Below are 20,309 nucleotides of genomic sequence, written 5' to 3' on the forward strand. Positions count from 1 at the left end.
ACCAGTATACTAATAACCATGATCATGTAGTATAAATACACCAGTATACTAATAACCATGACCATGTAGTATAAATACACCAGTATACTAATGACCATGATCATGTAGTACAAATACATCAGTATACTAATAACCATGATCATGTAGTATAAATACACCAGTATACTAATGACCATGATCATGTAGTATAAATACACCAGTATACTAATAACCATGACCATGTAGTATAAATACATCAGTATACTAATAACCATGATCATGTAGTATAAATACATCAGTATACTAATGACCATGTAGTATAAACACACCAGTATACTAATAACCATGACCATGTAGTATAAATACATCAGTATACTAATAACCATGATCATGTAGTATAAATACACCAGTATACTAATAACCATGATCATGTAGTACAAATACATCAGTATACTAATGACCATGTAGTATAAATACACCAGTATACTAATAACCATGACCATGTAGTATAAATACACCAGTATACTAATGACCATGATTATGTAGTACAAATACATCAGTATACTAATGACCATGATCACGTAGTATAAATACACCAGTATACTAATAACCATGATCATGTAGTATAAATACACCAGTATACTAATAACCATGATCATGTAGTACAAATACATCAGTATACTAATAACCATGATCATGTAGTATAAATACACCAGTATACTAATAACCATGATCATGTAGTATAAATACACCAGTATACTAATAACCATGACCATGTAGTATAAATACACCAGTATACTAATGACCATGATCATGTAGTACAAATACATCAGTATACTAATAACCATGATCATGTAGTATAAATACACCAGTATACTAATGACCATGATCATGTAGTATAAATACACCAGTATACTAATAACCATGACCATGTAGTATAAATACACCAGTATACTAATAACCATGATCATGTAGTATAAATACACCAGTATACTAATAACCATGACCATGTAGTATAAATACACCAGTATACTAATAACCATGATCATGTAGTATAAATACACCAGTATACTAATAACCATGATCATGTAGTACAAATACATCAGTATACTAATGACCATGTAGTATAAATACACCAGTATACTAATAACCATGATCATGTAGTACAAATACATCAGTATACTAATGACCATGTAGTATAAATACACCAGTATACTAATAACCATGACCATGTAGTATAAATACACCAGTATACTAATGACCATGACCATGTAGTATAAATACACCAGTATACTAATAACCATGATCATGTAGTACAAATACATCAGTATACTAATAACCATGATCATGTAGTACAAATACATCAGTATACTAATGACCATGTAGTATAAATACACCAGTATACTAATAACCATGACCATGTAGTATAAATACACCAGTATACTAATGACCATGACCATGTAGTATAAATACACCAGTATACTAATAACCATGATCATGTAGTATAAATACACCAGTATACTAATGACCATGATCACGTAGTATAAATACACCAGTTTACACCCATAATGATTGTGTTCTTCTACTACTTTAACTACATGAAGCTGAGAATACTTGGTACCAAAGTACCTTCTGTCTGAATGCTGTTATATAAATAAACTTCCTTTGGGCGTGAAGCTGATCATGATACTAAGATTAGTACTTGTGTGAAGTACTTGATCCGTGACATGATTGATGTGAGACGAGCAGGTGTTTCTCAGGTGTCGGGCGTGTCGTCATCACAGGTAAATATGTTGGAGGGAGGAGGAGGAGGAGGAGGAAGAGGAGGAGGAGGAGGAGGAAGAGGAGGAGGAGGAGGAGGAGGGAAGAGAGGAGGTTATTTATGCCGGAGCAGACGGAGGATATGTACATAGTTATGACTCTCTACAAGGTGATCGTCGTGGCGACTCTGCTGACTCTGCTGACCCCCGGTAAGGACCTTCCTCACACACACACACACACACACACACACACACACACACACACCAGTGAGCTGTGGAGTCGAAGTCAATCCTACTAATGTATGTATGTATGTATGTATGTATGTATGACTCACATCTGGGAGAGTAAAGTAAAGAAAGTCGTCTCATTTAAAAAGAAATAAAAAGCTGCAGATAAAGAGTATAACAATAATAATCAAACTTTAAAACTGCATGGATGCATTTGGAGCTTCAGGAACCAACGGATCCAGATGCTTTTGCATTGACCGTGTTTTATTGTAGTTGAACCGTGTCTGACTAAAACAAACAGCAGCTCGTCTCTGTCGTCTCTACATCGGATTCTCTGTTAATAAAGAGGATCATGTTTTTTAGGACTTTATTACGAATTTTAAAAAAAACTTTATGCATTTTTCTTTGAGGTCTGCTTTAAAGTTCATGTGTGATTTATGAATGAAATTCAATATTAGGTGTTTTTTTGCTTTGCAATTTCTTTTCTCTCATTGATTTGCTGTTTTTAAAGATGTAACGTGACCATTTATTTCATTACAATATGGAGGAAGATATCACACCTGGGATTTAAAATGTTGATTTGACAAGTTAGAATCAAATACCGTTTTACAGTTTCACCTAAAGTGGATCCAACTTAGTTTGGAGTTGTTTCCGAGCAGTTGCATCGGTCAAACCGCGGATCAGGGTGTGTTATAATAAAGAAGCCGACGCGTTCTCGTGGTGTATACGTCTGTAGTTCGTCGGCTCGCAGACGAAGAAAACATTCTTTGAGGTTCAGCCGTTGAAGGAGAGTTTGAGTTTCTGGTCTGAGTGAACCTGTTTAGGAGGATTATTGCGGTGAACGCACACATTCGGTAGAGTTTCAGGTGGAGGAGGAGCCACACCTCCACGCTGCAAAACGCTCAGACATCATCACGGCAAACACTCACTGAAAAACCAAATATGTGTGAGTGAGTGAGTGAGTTATATACAAATATTCACTTTTATCTTCATCAGCAAACATAAACAGGTTGTGTTTTGTTTGTTTGTTTTTTTCAGAGTCTCTCTCACAACTCAATGGTAAGTTTTTGCACATAGTCAAACCTCTCCACATGTTTATGGTTTCCTCCCTGAGGAGGAAGTGAAGCTCACCGTTTCATGTCCGTGTGTCCAGTGTGCGGCCGGCCTCTACTCAACACCAGGATAGTGGGGGGGCAGCCGGCCCCCCCGGGCAGCTGGCCCTGGCAGGTCAGTCTGCACAGATCCGGGAGGCACTTCTGTGGAGGAGCGCTCATCAACAACCAATGGGTGCTGTCCGCCGCTCACTGCTTCTTCAACAAGTGAGATGAGATGACATCACGTTCTCTTTGTCTCCGGCTTCCTGTCTGATGTTAACGCCCCGTTGTGTTCCCCTCCAGCCCGAGCACCAACAACCTCGTGGTGTTTCTGGGTCGCCAGCAGCAACAGGGCAGCAACGCCAACGAGGTGTCCCGGACGGTGACCCAGATCGTCAACCATCCCGACTACAACCCGGCAACCAACGACAACGACATCTCCCTGCTGAGGCTCTCCTCGGCCGTCTCCTTCACCAACTTCATCCTGCCCGTCTGCCTGGCGGCCACCGGCAGCATCACCCACAACGGCACCGACACCTGGGTCACCGGCTGGGGCAACATCGGGTCTGGAGGTGGGTCAGAGAGACCGGCAGCCTAGCAAGTTGGGTTTTTAAAACCTGAGGCGACATGAGAGGGTGAAGCTAAATGATACAATGAACTTTAATGTGAAATTTATTAAAAAAAATTAGACACTTTTGGAGTAGCGTGCCCCAACCAGATGAGTCTCCGTAGTGCACCAGGACCACTTTGACCCCCATGTGTACCCGTGTCTCCGTAGTCCCCCTGCCGTTCCCACAGGAGCTGATGGAGGTGGAGGTCCCCGTCATCGGGAACAGACAGTGTAACTGCGACTACGGCGTCGGCAGCATCACCACCAACATGATCTGTGCCGGGCCTCGTACCGGAGGGAGGGACTCCTGTCAGGTGAGCGTCTCTACTGTGTGTGACCTTTGACCTCCCCGGGTAAAGCCTCCGCTCTGCTCAACGTCTCTCGCATCCTTAAAAAGGGGGACTCAGGAGGACCGCTGGTCGGGAAGCAGAATGGTCTCTGGATCATGGTGGGGGTGGTGAGCTTCGGGGCAGGCTGTGCCACACCCGAGTTCCCCGGAGTCTACGCCCGGGTGTCCGAGTACCAGCCCTGGATCAGCTCGCGGGTCACCAGCAACGGACCGGGCTTCGTCACCTTCACGTCCACCGGGGTCGACCCCGACCGCGCCGTCACCTGTGCCGGCCTGCCGCCCCCCCCACCCACCCTCCCCCCAACCACCACAGTCCAACGTGAGTCCACATGAACGCCGACTCATGTTTCCTGTCATCATTATACCTTTAATACGTCAGGATCGATCGAGGTCTGGTTTACCATAGAAATGTGATCTCTTTATGTATCTGAGAGAGGATCGATGAGAACTGAGACTAATTGTGATTGGTCCTCCAGCGCTGGTCTGCGGCCGGGCCCCGTTGAACCCGCGCTCCGTGGGGAGGGGCTCCGTGGCGACGGCGGGCGTGTGGCCCTGGATGGCGAGCCTTCAGAGGAACGGGAGTCACGTGTGCGGCGGGACGCTGGTGAGCGCCGACTCTGTGCTGAGCAACGCCAACTGCTTCTCCAGGTGAGGCCGACGCCCACACTGACCTCACATGTTGTTTTCAACCAATCGGATGTTTTCTAAGCGTGTGGTGCTCTGCAGCCCGCAGGTGCCGTCTGATTGGACCGTGGTGTTGGGCCGGCTGAGGCAGAATGGGTCCAACCCCTTTGAGGTGACCCTGAACGTGACCAACATCACCCTGAGCAGCCTGAATGGCTCCAACGTGGCCGTGCTGCAGCTGTCTGCCCCTCCCCGCCTGTCTGACTACATCCAGCCCATCTGCATGGACGACGGGCGGACCTTCGCCGTGGGCGCCACCTGCTGGGCCGCCGGCTGGAGCGCCGGGCGAGGAGGTGGTGAGTCTCACGCCACACAGTGATGCAAACATGACCCACGTAGTTCCTCATCAGGTTGTTTCACTTCTCGTGGTCTCGTGTTTCAGTGGAAGAAGTCCTGCAGGAGACCCAGACCACGGTGATGGACTGTGGGAACGCGTCGTCCACTGACAGCATCTGTACCGAAGTCTTCACACTGGACCAGGTGAGTTCACGGGTCTTTGTGAGAACCCGGTTTTCTGGGGTTCTTCTGGTGTAGCAAAAGGAAATCCAGGCCAAGACCTGCTCTTCTGTGCGCTGGTCTTTACAGTCCAGCAACCTGTTTGACCTGTGTGTGTGTGTGTGTGTGTGTGTGTTCAGGAGGACACTGGAGGTCCTCTGATGTGTAATCTGGATGGATCCTGGTTCCAGGCAGCAGTCCTATCAGCCGAGAACACCACTAGTTCGATCCGGACGTCGGTGATGGTCTTTGACTCCCTGACCCGCTTTCAGAGCTTCCTGGGTGAGACGGTGGGCTTCTTGTCTTCGGCCTCCACCACGGCTGCCCCCAACGCCACCACCACCACCACCACCAGCACCACCAGCGGGGGCGCTGCTGCTCACTCCCTCTTCTTCTTCTCCTTCCATCTCCTGGTCTCCTCCATGTGTCTCCTTCTGGTCTTATAGGATCCAGATTCATCCAGACGACCTCTGAGATTATTATTATTTATATTATTCCACAAACAACACATTATGGGACATTATGCATCAAAGCGTGAGATTTTTTTTTAACACATTTCTCAGCGAGCACTGCAAATGAAAAAAGAAGGAAATATTGTAAATATTGCAGAGAAATGTTCTGTAAGCATGAATAGATCTGTTTTAAGATGAAGGTTTTCACCGTTTAGTGCAGGAATGTGAGGATGATGATGAAGGATGAAGAATAGGTGTAAGTGGGGGGGGGGGGGGGGGGGGCTAACAGGAAGGATTCTTGAAGCTGCACTGATCACATTTTTATCGATATGGTGAATGTGTGAAATCTTTGTAATTATTTGATTAGATTTTTTTTTATTTCCAGAATAGAGGAAACCTCTAATCATTATGGAATAGATTGTTTTAGGGCTCCAGCTCGTCTGGCCCTAAAATCATTGTAATTTCCATGAAAATGACATTTTCAAAGGAGTTTTTTTTAATATATATGTTGTTGATTAAATTGCAGATGGAATGAAACTACGGCCTTTCAAGTGTCTCTTTTCAAATTAAACATATAACGGGGGTGTGAGGAGGAAACACGGTGGCGTTGATCATCTACCTCATATTATTATGTGATCATCATGTTATTATATTATCATCATGTTAGTATTATATTATGTTATTATGTGATCACCATGTTAGTATATTATCATAATCCTATATTATCATCATGTTATTATATTATCATCATGTTATTATATTATCATCATATTATTATTATATTATCATCATGTTATTATATTATCATCATCATATTATTATTATATTATCATCATATTATTATTATATTATCATCATGTTATTATATTATCATCATGTTATTATATTATCATCATATTATTATTATATTATCATCATGTTATTATATTATCATCATCATATTATTATTATATTATCATCATATTATTATTATATTATCATCATATTATTATATTATCATCATGTTATTATATTATCATCATATTATTATTATATTATCATCATGTTATTATATTATCATCATCATATTATTATTATATCATCATCATATTATTATATTATCATCATGTTATTATGTGATCATCATGTTAGTATTATATTATCATGTCCTTATCTGCAGCAGGAAATGTACACAAACAGTATTTTTGGTTCTGTAGACGTGAACACACTTAACCTTTGAGTCTCCTCGGGCCATTCGGGGTTTATTTGTTTCCATCGTTTGGGCTGTGATTATTGCTTTAGCCATGATATTTGGTATTTTTGGACAAACTTTGGAAATTCAACCTCTGATTCTATATTAAGTCTATAATTACTGTCGAATCAAAATAGTTACATTCAGTCTCCTCTGGATGTTTTTGTCCCTGTTGACTTCCATTATAACAATCCATTAGCTGCTGCAGCAAACGGATTTATTTCTTTTATCTACAAAATTATTTATCTACAATTCAACCCAGTCCCACCAGGCAGCCAGCCGCGACAGAGAGGGACACAAAGCTGTGTAAAACCTACCATTCTTTATAAATGTTTTCAAGATAGTCACATGAAGATGAAGACTGAGCCAAGTGGAAACCAAACTGATGGATCCAGTTTGAAAACAGAATTTAATACAACTTTAATGATATTCTACATTCTATTTTATTCAACACACCTTATAAAAAGTTGTAAAAAAGTTTATTTGATTAAAAAACTACAGTAACCTTTTATTAAATAAATTCATTCATTCATCATCAACGACAACAAGACAGTTATAGTTAGTAGACAGTTATAATAAAGTCGGTAGTACGCTTTACATTTACGTTTAGGGCATTTAGCAGATGCTTTTGTCCAAAGCGACTTACAATATGTACATTTGTCGAAGTACCTGTCCAAGTATACAACCACACTTCTAAACATCACAACTATCCCTTTAATATCTCATCAAGTAGCCAATGAGCAGAGCGCTCTTAAAGCTATCGTCTACATTCTGAAAATCAGTTGAGCCTCTGAGACACATTTGAAAAAAGCATCCTGCCCCCCAAACCAAACCCCTCCCCTCAGTGTTCCACGATTCGACGAGGCGGGAGCAGGGAGACGAGGGGATTGGATGGAGGGTACGAGCCAATGGAAGCCTTCCGGAGCAGTGGCTCCCATTGGTCAATTTCTATGCAGGCTGATAGACTGAATGGATTTTTTTTATTCCAAATCCTTATGGGGTCAGTTCAGTCTCATTAATAATGAATGCACAGAGAAGGATTCACAAATGTATTTTGTGATTTATATATAAATGACTCTCTGCTCACAAATACATTTAGTTTAATGAGGAACTCTCTGTAGCCAATCAGATGCCTCCCTCGTTTTTAGCCAATCACATGACTGCATTCCCATGAGGGGTACCTCACCATGGCCAGAGCACAGCTTTTTCTCTGCGCATTTTGTGCATTTGCTAGCTAACTAGTTAGCCATAATGCGGATCATAAGCTAACTTAGCTAGCATAATATGATCCTACTAACATCAGAAAACATAACCCTATCGCAGTCATTTGCTTGCTAAAGCTTACCTGTTGTTAATGGATGCAATAATAAGTTACAAGCAAACCGTAATAACTAATAGGTAAATTGCTTACTACATTGGTTTCAAAGTGCTGACTATAAGAGCTAGCTAACGTTAGCTAGCTAATGGATTTAGCTAGCTACAAACAAGCTAATGTTGGCTAGAGAGAGAATAAAATCACTTTTTAAAATACTTTTTGTTCTTATTTCTCTTACCGAAAAGCAACGCAAAATGCGCAGAGAAAAAGCTGTGCTCTGGCCATGGTGAGGTACCCCTCGTGGGAATGCAGTCATGTGATTGGCTGAAAACGAGGGAGGCATCTGATTGGCTACAGAGAGTTCCTTGTTGAAAAAAATGCATTTGTGAATCCAGCCACGTCAGGAGAGTCTCAAAAATCCACAAACAAATACAGACCAGTTCACGAACAAACGCAAACAAGTTCACAAATGAAAAGCGTCTTGTTAATTCAAGTTTAACAGTTTGTATATAAATGTAACAACATACAAATACATTTTTGATGAAAATTGCAAATATTTGTTTAATTCATATATTTATGGATTTATATTACATTTATTTCAAACGAAATGTATTTGTGAAAAGAGAGTAATTTATATATAAATAACAAAATACATTTGTGAATCCTTCTCTGTGCATTCATTATTAATGAGACTGAACTGACCCCATAAATCGTAGACCATAGCTTTAATATTCATGTATGCATCAATGTGATGAAGTACAGCCGGAAAAAAACCTCCCAGACATTTCCAGTGTGGTTATTTCATTCACTCTGTGCTCTCGCTGCTGTAAACTCCCTTTTTAAAAAGTCAACATGTTAAAACGAGTCCCAGACGGAGACGTCGCTGCTCCTCCGTCCTCCTCCGTCCTCCTCCGTCCTCCTCCGTCCTCCTCCGTCCTCCTCTGCTACTTCATCCTGATCTCGAAGCAGAGGCAGTTACAGGACTCACACTCCGGAGGCTGGCAGGTGCAGGCACAGTCCCACTTGGCACACTGTGGAGAACCACATCAGGGATCAGGATCAAGACTCACCAGCAGTACAGACAGGGACTATGGGGAGAGGGGAGGACTTGGGCAGGACTTGGGCAGGACTTGGACAGGACTTGGAAAGTACTTGGACAGGACTTGGAAAATACTTGGACAGGACTTGGAAAGGACTTGGAAAGGACTTGGACAGGACTTGGAAAGGACTTGGACAGGACTTGGACAGGACTTGGACAGGACTTGGAAAGTACTTGGACAGGACTTTGACAGGAATTGGACAGGACTTGGACAGGACTTGGACAGGACTTGGAAAGTACTTGGACAGGACTTGGAAAATACTTGGACAGGACTTGGAAAGGACTTGGAAAGGACTTGGACAGGACTTGGAAAGGACTTGGACAGGACTTGGACAGGACTTGGACAGGACTTGGACAGGACTTGGAAAGTACTTGGACAGGACTTTGACAGGAATTGGACAGGACTTGGACAGGACTTGGAAAGGACTTGGACAGGACTTGGACAGGACTTTGACAGGACTTGGAAAGGACTTGGAAAGGACTTGGAAAGTACTTGGACAGGACTTGGAAAGGACTTGGACAGGACTTGGAAAATACTTGGACAGGACTTGGAAAGGACTTGGAAAGGACTTGGACAGGACTTGGACAGGACTTGGACAGGACTTGGAAAGGACTTGGAAAGGACTTGGACAGGACTTGGAAAGGACTTGGACAGGACTTGGACAGGACTTGGAAAGTACTTGGACAGGACTTTGACAGGAATTGGACAGGACTTGGACAGGACTTGGACAGGACTTGGAAAGGACTTGGACAGGACTTGGAAAGGACTTGGACAGGACTTTGACAGGACTTGGAAAGGACTTGGAAAGGACTTGAACAGGACTTGGACAGGACTTGGACAGGACTCTACAGAGCGACAACAGGAGGACACCTGTGTGGTTGGATATTTTCTTATTAATGTCATGTGATGATGTGTTGACCTGACTACTAAAGAAGCTTTTTTCCGGCATATTTACATTTCGAGTGTCAACTAAAAGTGTCAATTGATGTGCATTGTCCCTTCAAAATAAATAGATAGATAGAACCCAGGAGGAGATGGTGTGTCTGAGTGTTTGGAGGCTACTTACAGAAGGAGAAGGGCAGGAAACGGCCCGACAGGAGCGGACGGTCGGCAGACGGCAGTCACAGACTTCTGCAAATCTAAAGCAGCGCTCCCACACGGAGACGTCGGGACAGCAGTCACAGCACCCTGAAGAACAGCGGTCCTTTGGGAGACACGGGGACACTCAAGTTTCTCTACCGTTGTTTTGTGTGTGGGGGGGAGACAGTGGAACATACCCAACAACCAGGAACCGCTGTTTTCCTTCAGTTAAAAACCAAAACTATAAATACAGTTCAAGCATAACGATCGAGGCATTCCCAGATACTTTATTATCTAATTCAAGGCTCCACCTTTGGTAGCGCTCGATCAAACTAAACACCAAATGCTCCATTACAACACTCGATATGTTTATACATGATTAATTAAGTGTCAAATGAATGCAGATATGCATAAAAAACACTTGTAACTAACAGATACATCATCTATTAATGGCCTATAGAGACCCCAACACAACACATTAGCAACTTATTCAAGAAATCTAATAAGACGGGTCCCAGGAAGAGATGGCATGTTAGGTTTCTAACACTAGAGGGAGCCAAAAACACAAACTGTTCTACTTAATTTCCTTTAAATCTGTTCTTGAGCATTTAGTGCAAGTTTCCAGTTAACAACAAGTTATAGATGTCTCTACGAGCTGAGGGAAGGAGGAAGGCCTCCCTCCTGGCCGGCAGCACCAACCTTGAGGCAGGACCGGATCCAAAGCCCGACCCCCAGGATGATCATGTACAGACTCAGGGTGATCATCAGCACTGCTGGAAGAGGGATGGAGAGATCCCAGATAGGCAACACCTGAGGACCAGCACCAACATACATCCATGAGTATATCGACCAGAGAGCTGAGGAGATATGGGGAGATATATATACGTGTCCCTTCTTACTTGCATTGTCTCTTCCTTAGGAGGCATCTTTAACCGTCATGAGGACTCACATCCCCGGGGAATCTGACAGCACAAGAATGACAGATAAACAAGGATTTCCAGCACCCGTACCTGTGTGTTCCTCACAGGAGGACCTTTACAGTCCTGGATGTAAACGAGGCATACTGTAGCGTCTTCTGCTGCATGGAAGATGATAATACATTGATGTTTTTTATATTTTTGAAACTAACGACAAACTCCCAAATGTTCAGTGCTGAGTATCCACGTCTTTTAGTTGACAAAGCTAGAAACCAAACCGACATAGTACGAGATAAACGCCTAACCCTAAAGAACTCGGTAAAAGCAGCATACATATGTAGCTAAGCTAACGTTAACTCCGAGAGAACAGACTTTATTTACTTACCGTTGTGACGGGTCCTGTATTTTCATATATATATGTATATATGCTATAAATATAAACGCTGGTACACTTTAAGTCAGGTCACATGGTCCTGTTTTATCGGCAACAGTAGAAATACAGCAGATTCTGCTCAAAACCAACGTGAGTAGCTGTGTAGCTAGCTGCGTTGCCATGGAGTCAGACTCGGACGGGCACTCGGAAGGGACAAAACACCGAGCGCAGCAGCACGAAAGGGAAAATACGTTTAAGGAGATTTTACTTTGAGTCAGTGGAGGCGAGTACCTTATTCCAGCTACTCAGTGGTACTCAGGTCACGTAAAAAGTACAACTACGTCAGTCTATAATACTTCCTTGCATATAAATACATCCTGTCTTGTTTAGAGCAAGACTGGACATTCCATTATAATGCCTAAATACAATATCATTAAACGAAATAATAAACCTTTGATTTATATGATAAATCTTATTATCTGTGTTGTAAATTCCACACAGTCCTTCCCGATTATATTATTGATGATATTTTTCAGGTTTATTTTCATTTGTACATAGACATAATATTCTTTAGGTCAAACCAAAAAAGTCAATGTGAATTTTTATATTTTAAATAAACGTTTATCATGTAAGAAAGCCCACCTGTTGATATCTGTCTGTTCCAAATATTCAATATATAGATAGATATTTATTTTTTCCCCTCAATTTTATAAAACTTCCTAGTACAGTATTTACAGACTTACAGACAGAAGAATATGATTTACAAAACAATACCTAGCTTTATTTTTCATTTAATATTATCATTGTTGTTATTATTATTATTGTTTATTATTATTATTATTATTATTATTATTATTATTATATGTTTTCCTCTTCTTTGTTATTTATATGATTTTATTATATTATGCACCCTTGATCCTTTATAATACTGTGAGTTCCAAGCCATATTCTTTGTATAAGAATGTTGTTAAATAAAAGAAGGAAAATGTATATTGTTTCTTTTTTTGTTTATATTTTTTGCAAATATTACCGTATAAAAGAATGACGTCACCTTTCAGTAAAGTTGAGAAATATGAGGGCGCGGCCCGCCGACGACGTACCTTCTTACGCCTGCAACGTGGTGACGTAAGTTTCTGGGCGGGGCTATAAAGGCTTGTTTTCCACTCATACGGGCTTGAAAGAGCTCCATTTTGTGATAGCTGTTGAAGCCGAGCACCGTCCCCGTGAAAAGGCGAACCCCACGAACGACAAAAAAGTCAAAGTTAGCCGACGATCCGCTCGCTAACCAAGTTATTTTCCGAAAGGAAAGCAAATCTTATCGTATGTCCGATATCCAGAACCTCCAAACTTTTGGTAAGTCGTTTTTTGCTGGTCTAACGGAACCGCTGGTACCAAGGTGGGGGAAGGGCGAGCACCAGCGAAGCTAGCGGTTAGCTTCTGGCATAGCGGCGCGTCGAGGTTTCCGTCTCGCTTTGTAGGTGTTAAATTGTTAAGTCATCCAAAGCTATAGACTCACCATACATGTGTAACTTGTTATATATTTTAATGTAAAACTCCCGTCGGGGTTTATCCTAATTTTAACCGATTATCAAGGCCTTTGGCTAAACGTGCCGCCATTTGGGCCTAAATTGTGCTACGTTAGCTTATTCTTCAGACCGTGCTCGCGTTGAGAAGAGAAATTACCGCTGCAAAACTTGAACATTTTCCACTACTTCGTTTTTTCTTATAAGCTCATGACCCGCGGTCTTTGTTGTATCGGGACCCGATTCACGCAGCGAAAATGAAAGCTGTCGTGTCACGGCTGTAGATCCGAGCACAATCCTGCCTGCTGGCTCCGGGGCGCCGCTTGGCAGCGGCCGAGCCGCCGCTCCAGTAAGCCGCTAAGCTGTGTATTTAGCTTCGTACGTCTGCGCAGCTCTTCATCGGAACAATCGGCATCTAACACATTAAAAAAATAACATTTTATATTTCTATAACATTTTAGTTTTCTTCTCCCCTCCAGACCCCTTTGCTGATGCAACTAAGGGTGATGACCGCCTCCCAGCCGGGACAGAGGACTATATCCACATAAGAATCCAACAGCGGAACGGCAGGAAGACCCTCACTACTGTCCAGGGCATTTCTGCCGAGTATGACAAGAAGAAGCTAGTCAAGGCCTTCAAGAAGGTACCGCCCAAGTAAAAGCTATATGGCCATAAAATGGTTAATGCACGCTGTCGGCTGCTGCAGCATAGTGAGTTTCCAGGCCCTCTGCAAACACTGACTCATTGTTTTTATTTTTGCTCTCTTTGACCCCCAACAGAAGTTTGCGTGCAATGGGACAGTGATTGAGCACTCAGAGTATGGTGAAGTGATCCAGCTTCAGGGTGACCAGCGCAAAAATATCTGCGAGTTCCTCATTGAGGTAAGTAGTTTTACCCCTGCTCTGTCTGGACGGGGCTGACGGGAGCCACACACCCTGACTGGAGGGTAATCTCATTTATTGATCTCTTGTTACTTCTCTTTAGGTTGGCCTGGCCAAGGAGGAGCAGCTCAAAGTCCACGGCTTCTAGAAGCTGCTAGCAGCCCTCTCCCCTTCTCTCCTAGGAAGGCCATTAAACTCCCCTCCTCCTATGTGCTGCTGTTGCTCTTCCTCTCCCCTCTCCCCCCCTTGCTACCCCACCAGCTCCCATTAGCTAACACGTGAATTACCTCTGACAAACATGGGATTCTGTAACACCACTGCCCTCCTACGACACCAGGGGGCAGGCTCGCTCTTGCAAAGACACACCACTGCAGCTCCACACAACATCAGGGATGAGTGGTGATGACCCTCCTACACACTTCCTCCCCCCCTCCCCCCTTTTTTTGTTAATTTCCTTTTAAAAAAATATTTTTCTTTTAAGGTGCCACAACAAGGAGGCACCATTTCATGTAACCTTTTTGTTTTTGTACTTCAAGGTGTTTCAATAAAATGTTGAGTCTCCACATGTTGGAGTGGTGTCGTGGGGAATGGGGGCTGGGTTTGTACAGGAAAGTCATAGACTTCACAACCGTTTACTGCTGACGTGGGTGTCTAGGAGAGCAAATGGCTGCAGGTGGGAGGAGGGGACGGAGGGATTTTTGTCGGAGCATTTTCTACAGACTGTTTGTCTCTAATTTGCCGACTTCAGTCTTTTCGATCTCCTTCGACGCCCCACTGGCTTTGTTTACAGGCCCAGCCGCCTGCTCTCGGGTTACAGAGCAGAGATAGGGTACTCTCCGTCTTCACCCAGCAAGTCTGTTTCACTCTTCATTTAATGGCACATTTTATTTTTTTTTACTTTTATGCAGCCATCACAAGTATTAAAACTTATGTGGGCGTTCAGTCAGTGGCCTCTTTTGGTCGAAGTTAGGCCTGTGATGTTGGAAGGCTGAGTGGGTTTACTTGTGATCAGACAAACCCAGAGTGGGAAGTGAAATCAAATACTGGTAATATTCGGCTGTAGTTTAGTTCAATGACGGTATGATTTATCATGTTTGGATTTAGATGAGATGTTCCTGCTCTGGCACCTGACCAGCTTTGGTGTGGTCCCACATAAGATCTGGTACCACACTTACTGTTTATGGACACTTGAACCGTTTCAGTTTCCTAATATAATGCAATAATTTATAAACATGAGTTACCATGTAGTGATGCTGAAGTATTACAGTAAAAAAAAAAAAATCTAAGCCATGGCCAGGTCACACGGTGCTCTAGTGACTGAAGGTGATGGAGCAAGTCTGTTTTGCAAAATCCACATTTGGTTCAATAAAATGTCTGCAGTTGAAAATACTGTCTTGTTTTTTTGTACATGCGACTGATTTAGTCTTAAGTTGCTCTATTGTGTCTGACTCCTGTAATAGGAATCAGAGGCGAATGCTCAGGTACTTTTAATTATGACTTTGAGTGAGCTAGCAGATATGAGAATATATATATCTTTATGGTGTACAGTTATATAAATATCTATTTCTCTTTTATAAAGAAGCATATATTAGGTGTACAGTTATATAAATATCCATTTTTCTTTTATAAAGAAGCATTTTATGGAAGTAATTTATTCCCTCATTCTGGGAAAGATGAACCGGTGCGAGTTGTGTTTTAGCCTGTGTTTTAGCCTTTTTTATATATATATGTACATATATATATATATATATGAACATTTCAATGATCCAAATTTAAAAGAATGTATAGAAGGCCAGTGATCTCGGCGTGTTTCATTCAAGTCAGTGCTCTTAATGGGTCTTTAACTGTCTCCATAAATCAGGAGTCGAACATTCAGAAAAGACAATTTACACCTCATTAATGGAGTAATAAGAAAAAAGAAAACAATTTTAGACAAAACACAGAATCTTTAATGAAAGTCACATTTGTCATCCATGACTGTATGGGGGAGGGGGGACATTTAATCTTACAAAGGGGTGAGACTGTAGCAAACCGCACCACCGGTAGTCACAGGAGCATTCTGGGAGAATACTGGAAACATCCCAGCACTCAGCAGAGCAACACGCCACCTTAACAGCTAACCAGCAATACTCAACTGCTACACAACTGCGCCTAGTGCACAAAACAAAACACACAAGCAGGATTAGAATCAAAAAATTATATAAAAAAAGAAAAAAAGAACAGAGACACTGTGTCTAGATCCCAGTAGATGATGACCGAACTTAAAAAAAAGGAGATGAGCTGGTACCTTTAAAATCTGTGATGACCTGAAACAATCTGCACGCTGATACTCGCCACCGCCGGTCACTTTGTTTACGTTTGATCACGCCGTTAAAATGACCGGCCGCCACAACCCGAAGGCCATGAGGAGGACTGACTTTAAGTTAACTTTAAAGTAAATAACATGTTTTGGATATCATGACAGCGAAACGGTGTAGATAAAGATAAGTCAGCCCTCTGAATGTTTACACGACTTTAATCCGTTTGATTTGTGTTTAACGATTCTACTAAAAGGATTATTTTAAGTCCATTTTATCCCCAAATAAAAACATCTCCAAAAGTCAGATCAAACCCCCACCTTGGATCCGTAGATGTGATCAGTTTGTAAATATGAAGTCGTTTTCATGTAAACAGATTATGACCAGTATCAATGTGAGATTATAACGAAGCCAGCTGGATTATGTTGTCACTTGTTCATACATGCCCGTCGGGACAAAAACGTGAACAAAACTGGTACAAAACATAATAACTCGCTATTTTTTTAATATATATCCTGTCATTACAAAACCAGGTGAGAACAGTAATCTATCTCCACATTCAACCGGGCTTTTTTTTAAAAAAAATCATTATGAAAATAAAATCAAAATCACAAATCATCAATGAAGTGACAGACTGTGTGGCCAAATGAATAAAGCAAAAGCATGGAAGACACAATAATAACCTTTTACAGCAGGACACTGTAGCTCACGGTGGATCCAGATCGTGGACTTGATGCTTTCAGTCTTCACCTGAAAACTGGCACAACAGAGACCTTTAGGATCCAGAACACAAGACAGATGTTGGTCTACTGGATCTACATTTTATCATCATCCAAACATCCACATTCACCTCATCTCAAGTCACAGATGACATTTTTGCATCCGTGTCATTTTTTTTAAAAAAGATAAAGCTCCTCGAAGCATTGTTAAGTGTATTTTATTTCAACAGGTAGAGAGATGAGTTAAATGAGGTGCAGCAGTAACTCAGCTGGACTCTACCTGGTCAGCAGCACCTTAAACCAGGGCGTCCTTCTCCATGTAGATTTGATTCAGTGTTTTTAAACCCCACAAAATGTCCCCAGTAGAGCTGAAACAATTAAAAATGGGTCGACCGAAGATTGATCGTTGATTTCTTGATCTTTTCAGTCCTTAATGAGCAGAAAAGCTAAATATTCCCTGGTACAAGCTCCTCATGTATGATGATCTTTGAAACTGGATCCAAGTTTTGGACTGTTGACAACAGAAATCCCCTGGGAACTTGTGATCAATAATGACAATCGTTGTCAGCTGCACTTTGGCCAACAGCATGCTGCAGAGGTGGAAGGAGAGTCCAGAATCTGTTTACAGATCTGTTCTCAGCACTGAACACCAGATAGGAACTCTTACTATGAGCTCAACAAGTCTGACGGTTCAGTCGTCCAAGTCCTGATAATCTCTGAAGGCTTTATCGTAGTCAGCTGGACCTGGTTCAGGTTTTTTTGAAGACGTTCCTCTTCTCAACATATTTCAGACTAGTGGGGAGTTCAGGTATTGCCTGTTAATCCTGAGAGAAGCATGTGGGCCCTGGACCCGCCCAGCCCTCTAGCTCATCAAGTTATGTTGCAGATCAAGTTTGCAGGGAAAAGACCCCACAATGCAACTTCCATTACTTTAAACCAAGATTTATGGTTTTAAGAGCTAATAAACCTAGATCTAAAATTGAGTGGCTGCTGAATTGGCTGCTAAAAAAGGAGATTAACTTGCCAGCTAGAGCCATTTAAATAAATTAAAAACTGGACTGACTCGTCCTTGTTGCGAGAACCTGAAACAAAAGACACTAACAAACAATCTAATTGCTGCTGCGACAGCAACATTTAATTAAAAGAAAGAAAAAAAACTCACCCGATTCTGAGCTCTACGGGGATTCGCCTCCATTTTCTGCTGCTGACTTGGGCTGGCTTTTAGATCTTGACCTGGACCCTCTTTTGGAGGAAGGGGTGCGGCTTCTGGATCTGGACTTGGACTTGGACTTAGACTTGGATTTAGACTTGGACTTAGATTTGGACTTGGACCGGGACCTGGACCTAGATCTGGAACGAGACGGGGACTTGGCCTTGACCTTCTTGTTCCTGGGAGAGTGAGACTTGGATCGGGAGTAGGACCGGGACCTGGATCTGCTGTAGCGGGACCGGCTTCGGGAACGAGAGCGGCTCCTGCTGCGGGACCGGCTGCGTCTTCTGTCTCTTCTCGGGGAGGAGCTGGGGACAGGAAGTGGGTGAATTTAACGTCGACCATGTGAACACAGCTTGATACTGTAAAATGTGACCTGCATGGCTTTCTTGAACGGGCCGCACGGAAACTCCACAAACCTGATATACAGAATTGATCTGTGCTCTCAAACCTTCCCAAACTAAACTACTTACTGACCAATTAGATGGAATTAGCACACAGGACTTCCTATCAACCCCAATTAAAAAGCTGTTAAAAATCAAAATGTCTCCAATTATGTTCACTCGTCTCTAACATGTGTTGGATCAACATTTGGGATGAGTAGAGATTAAAACTTACAGTGGGGAAAGTTCGCTGTATCGCACTACTCACACCGCCCTCCATGCTACCTATTTGGTAAATTATTTAAAAACTTTTGTTTTTCAGTATTTAATCTGTGCCGAATTGTTAAATGTATCTTTATGGTTTGCAAAAAAGAAGGTATTGTTCGATGAGAACAATGTATTGATCAATAAGACCAAGGTAACCCCTTGAATCGGTTCATTCTTCAATGGAGTCTGGTAAGTGACTGAGGATAAAGGGAGCTATCTAGCCTCGCCGTGGCGCGCTTATTCTTACCTTCTGCTTCGGCGCCCATGGCCGCCGTACCTCCTGGTCGGCCCTCCTCCTCGTCGGCCGCCTCCACCACCACCACCTCCTCCTCCGCCGCCGCCGCCACCACCGCCGCCGCCTCCACCACCACTACCTCCGTAGTGAGAATCAGGGGGTCTGCCGTACCGGGCCATCTGGACTCGCAACTCCCGTCCGTCGAGGAGCGCGCCGTCCATGGCGTCCATCGCGTCCTCGGCGTCCCGCTTGTCGTGGAACCGCACGAACGCGAACCCCCGGCTCTCTTTCGTGTAGCGGTCCCGGGGGATGTAGACGTCGCCCACCCGCCCGTACTTCTCGAAGACGCGCCTAAGGGTCTCGGGCGACGTTCGGTACGTTAAGTTGTCCACTTTGAGGGAAGTCATGCCGTCGACGTCTGGCGGAGGCCTACCGTAACTCATGGCGATTAAAGCTGTGAGGCCTAGCAGCCGTTCTCGGAACAGTTTATATCTGGACTTCGATGGCGGCCGACCTGTTTGGAGAAGCCCGCGCGCACACACCGGGATGGCGGTGTAGTTTAAACGGATCCGCTCCGCCGGTGGAGTATCGGGAGGAAAGAACAACAGCAAAATGGGCGACTTCTTCCCGCACAACTCCGTCCGCCTCGCGTTCAACTGCCCAAAACCAGTGAAGTGAACTTCTTCTACTTTAGCATTCAGGCGCTCCTCCGGCTCACGTGTGCCGCACTGGCGCCCCTAGCGGAAGTACCTGGCATTATATTCTAATAAAAACTCTTTTAAAAAAAACAAGCAGTGCTGGAGGGACACGCAAAAATGCACTTCAGTAAAAAAGTATTAATGATGCACTTAAAAAAAAATACTTTACTACAAGTAAAAGCATTCAAAACCTTACAAAAGTAAAAGTATGTAAGTATAATCATCACAGTGCATCTCAAAACGCTTAAAGTAACAGTATTGATAATGTATAAATAATAGTGAGATATTCCCTGCCAGTGTTTTTTTCTATTATATGTGTTATTTTTGGGTGAAATGAATGTGGCCGTGTTTTATTTTTTACCCGGAAGTAGTTTTGTTCGCTTGCTAGCTTGGAGCGTTACCCCCAAAATGAATAAGGTTTTTAGTCAT

The 20,309-nt window shown here is 42.8% G+C and overlaps 4 protein-coding genes across 9 annotated transcripts; 2 read left to right on the forward strand and 2 right to left on the reverse strand.

The window, feature by feature from the left end:
* Nucleotides 1-1,832: 1,832 nt before the first annotated feature.
* On the forward strand, nucleotides 1,833-6,191 carry LOC311031507 (polyserase-2). Its single transcript, XM_084037825.1, has 10 exons — nucleotides 1,833-1,949; nucleotides 3,006-3,026; nucleotides 3,121-3,286; nucleotides 3,365-3,633; nucleotides 3,840-3,985; nucleotides 4,069-4,339; nucleotides 4,497-4,668; nucleotides 4,747-5,000; nucleotides 5,087-5,184; nucleotides 5,340-6,191. Exons 1-10 carry the CDS (start codon nucleotides 1,862-1,864, stop codon nucleotides 5,643-5,645), a joined length of 1,791 nt encoding a protein of 596 aa, XP_083893951.1. The 5' UTR covers nucleotides 1,833-1,861; the 3' UTR covers nucleotides 5,646-6,191.
* A 2,116-nt stretch (nucleotides 6,192-8,307) lies between these two features.
* LOC311031538 (uncharacterized protein) lies at nucleotides 8,308-11,859 on the reverse strand. The gene is made up of 5 exons (XM_084037871.1): nucleotides 11,680-11,859; nucleotides 11,277-11,339; nucleotides 11,077-11,187; nucleotides 10,364-10,501; nucleotides 8,308-9,228 (listed from the first exon to the last, which is right to left on the reverse strand). The coding sequence occupies exons 2-5, from the start codon at nucleotides 11,301-11,303 to the stop codon at nucleotides 9,142-9,144; spliced, it is 363 nt and encodes a 120-aa protein (XP_083893997.1). The 5' UTR covers nucleotides 11,304-11,339; nucleotides 11,680-11,859; the 3' UTR covers nucleotides 8,308-9,141.
* Nucleotides 11,860-12,854: 995 nt separating this feature from the next.
* Nucleotides 12,855-14,634, forward strand: LOC311031539 (eukaryotic translation initiation factor 1b). The gene is made up of 4 exons (XM_084037872.1): nucleotides 12,855-13,020; nucleotides 13,670-13,833; nucleotides 13,970-14,071; nucleotides 14,175-14,634. Exons 1-4 carry the CDS (start codon nucleotides 12,990-12,992, stop codon nucleotides 14,217-14,219), a joined length of 342 nt encoding a protein of 113 aa, XP_083893998.1. The 5' UTR covers nucleotides 12,855-12,989; the 3' UTR covers nucleotides 14,220-14,634.
* A 1,363-nt stretch (nucleotides 14,635-15,997) lies between these two features.
* On the reverse strand, nucleotides 15,998-19,862 carry srsf2b (serine and arginine rich splicing factor 2b). 6 transcript variants are annotated; one of them, XR_014599091.1, is made up of 4 exons: nucleotides 19,195-19,862; nucleotides 18,250-18,605; nucleotides 17,052-17,118; nucleotides 15,998-16,222 (listed from the first exon to the last, which is right to left on the reverse strand). XR_014599091.1 is itself a non-coding variant. In XM_084037862.1 (3 exons), exons 1-2 carry the CDS (start codon nucleotides 19,623-19,625, stop codon nucleotides 18,263-18,265), a joined length of 774 nt encoding a protein of 257 aa, XP_083893988.1. In that variant the 5' UTR covers nucleotides 19,626-19,862; the 3' UTR covers nucleotides 15,998-17,118; nucleotides 18,250-18,262. The 6 variants fall into 6 exon arrangements, 3 of the variants coding, with proteins under 3 accessions (XP_083893988.1, XP_083893986.1, XP_083893987.1); XR_014599092.1 differs by having other exon boundaries at nucleotides 17,052-17,125; XR_014599093.1 differs by having other exon boundaries at nucleotides 17,052-17,141.
* Nucleotides 19,863-20,309: the final 447 nt, after the last annotated feature.

Source organism: Eutrigla gurnardus (genome assembly GCF_963514095.1).
Source record: "Eutrigla gurnardus genome assembly, chromosome: 20".
Taxonomy (NCBI): Eukaryota; Metazoa; Chordata; class Actinopteri; order Perciformes; family Triglidae; genus Eutrigla; species Eutrigla gurnardus.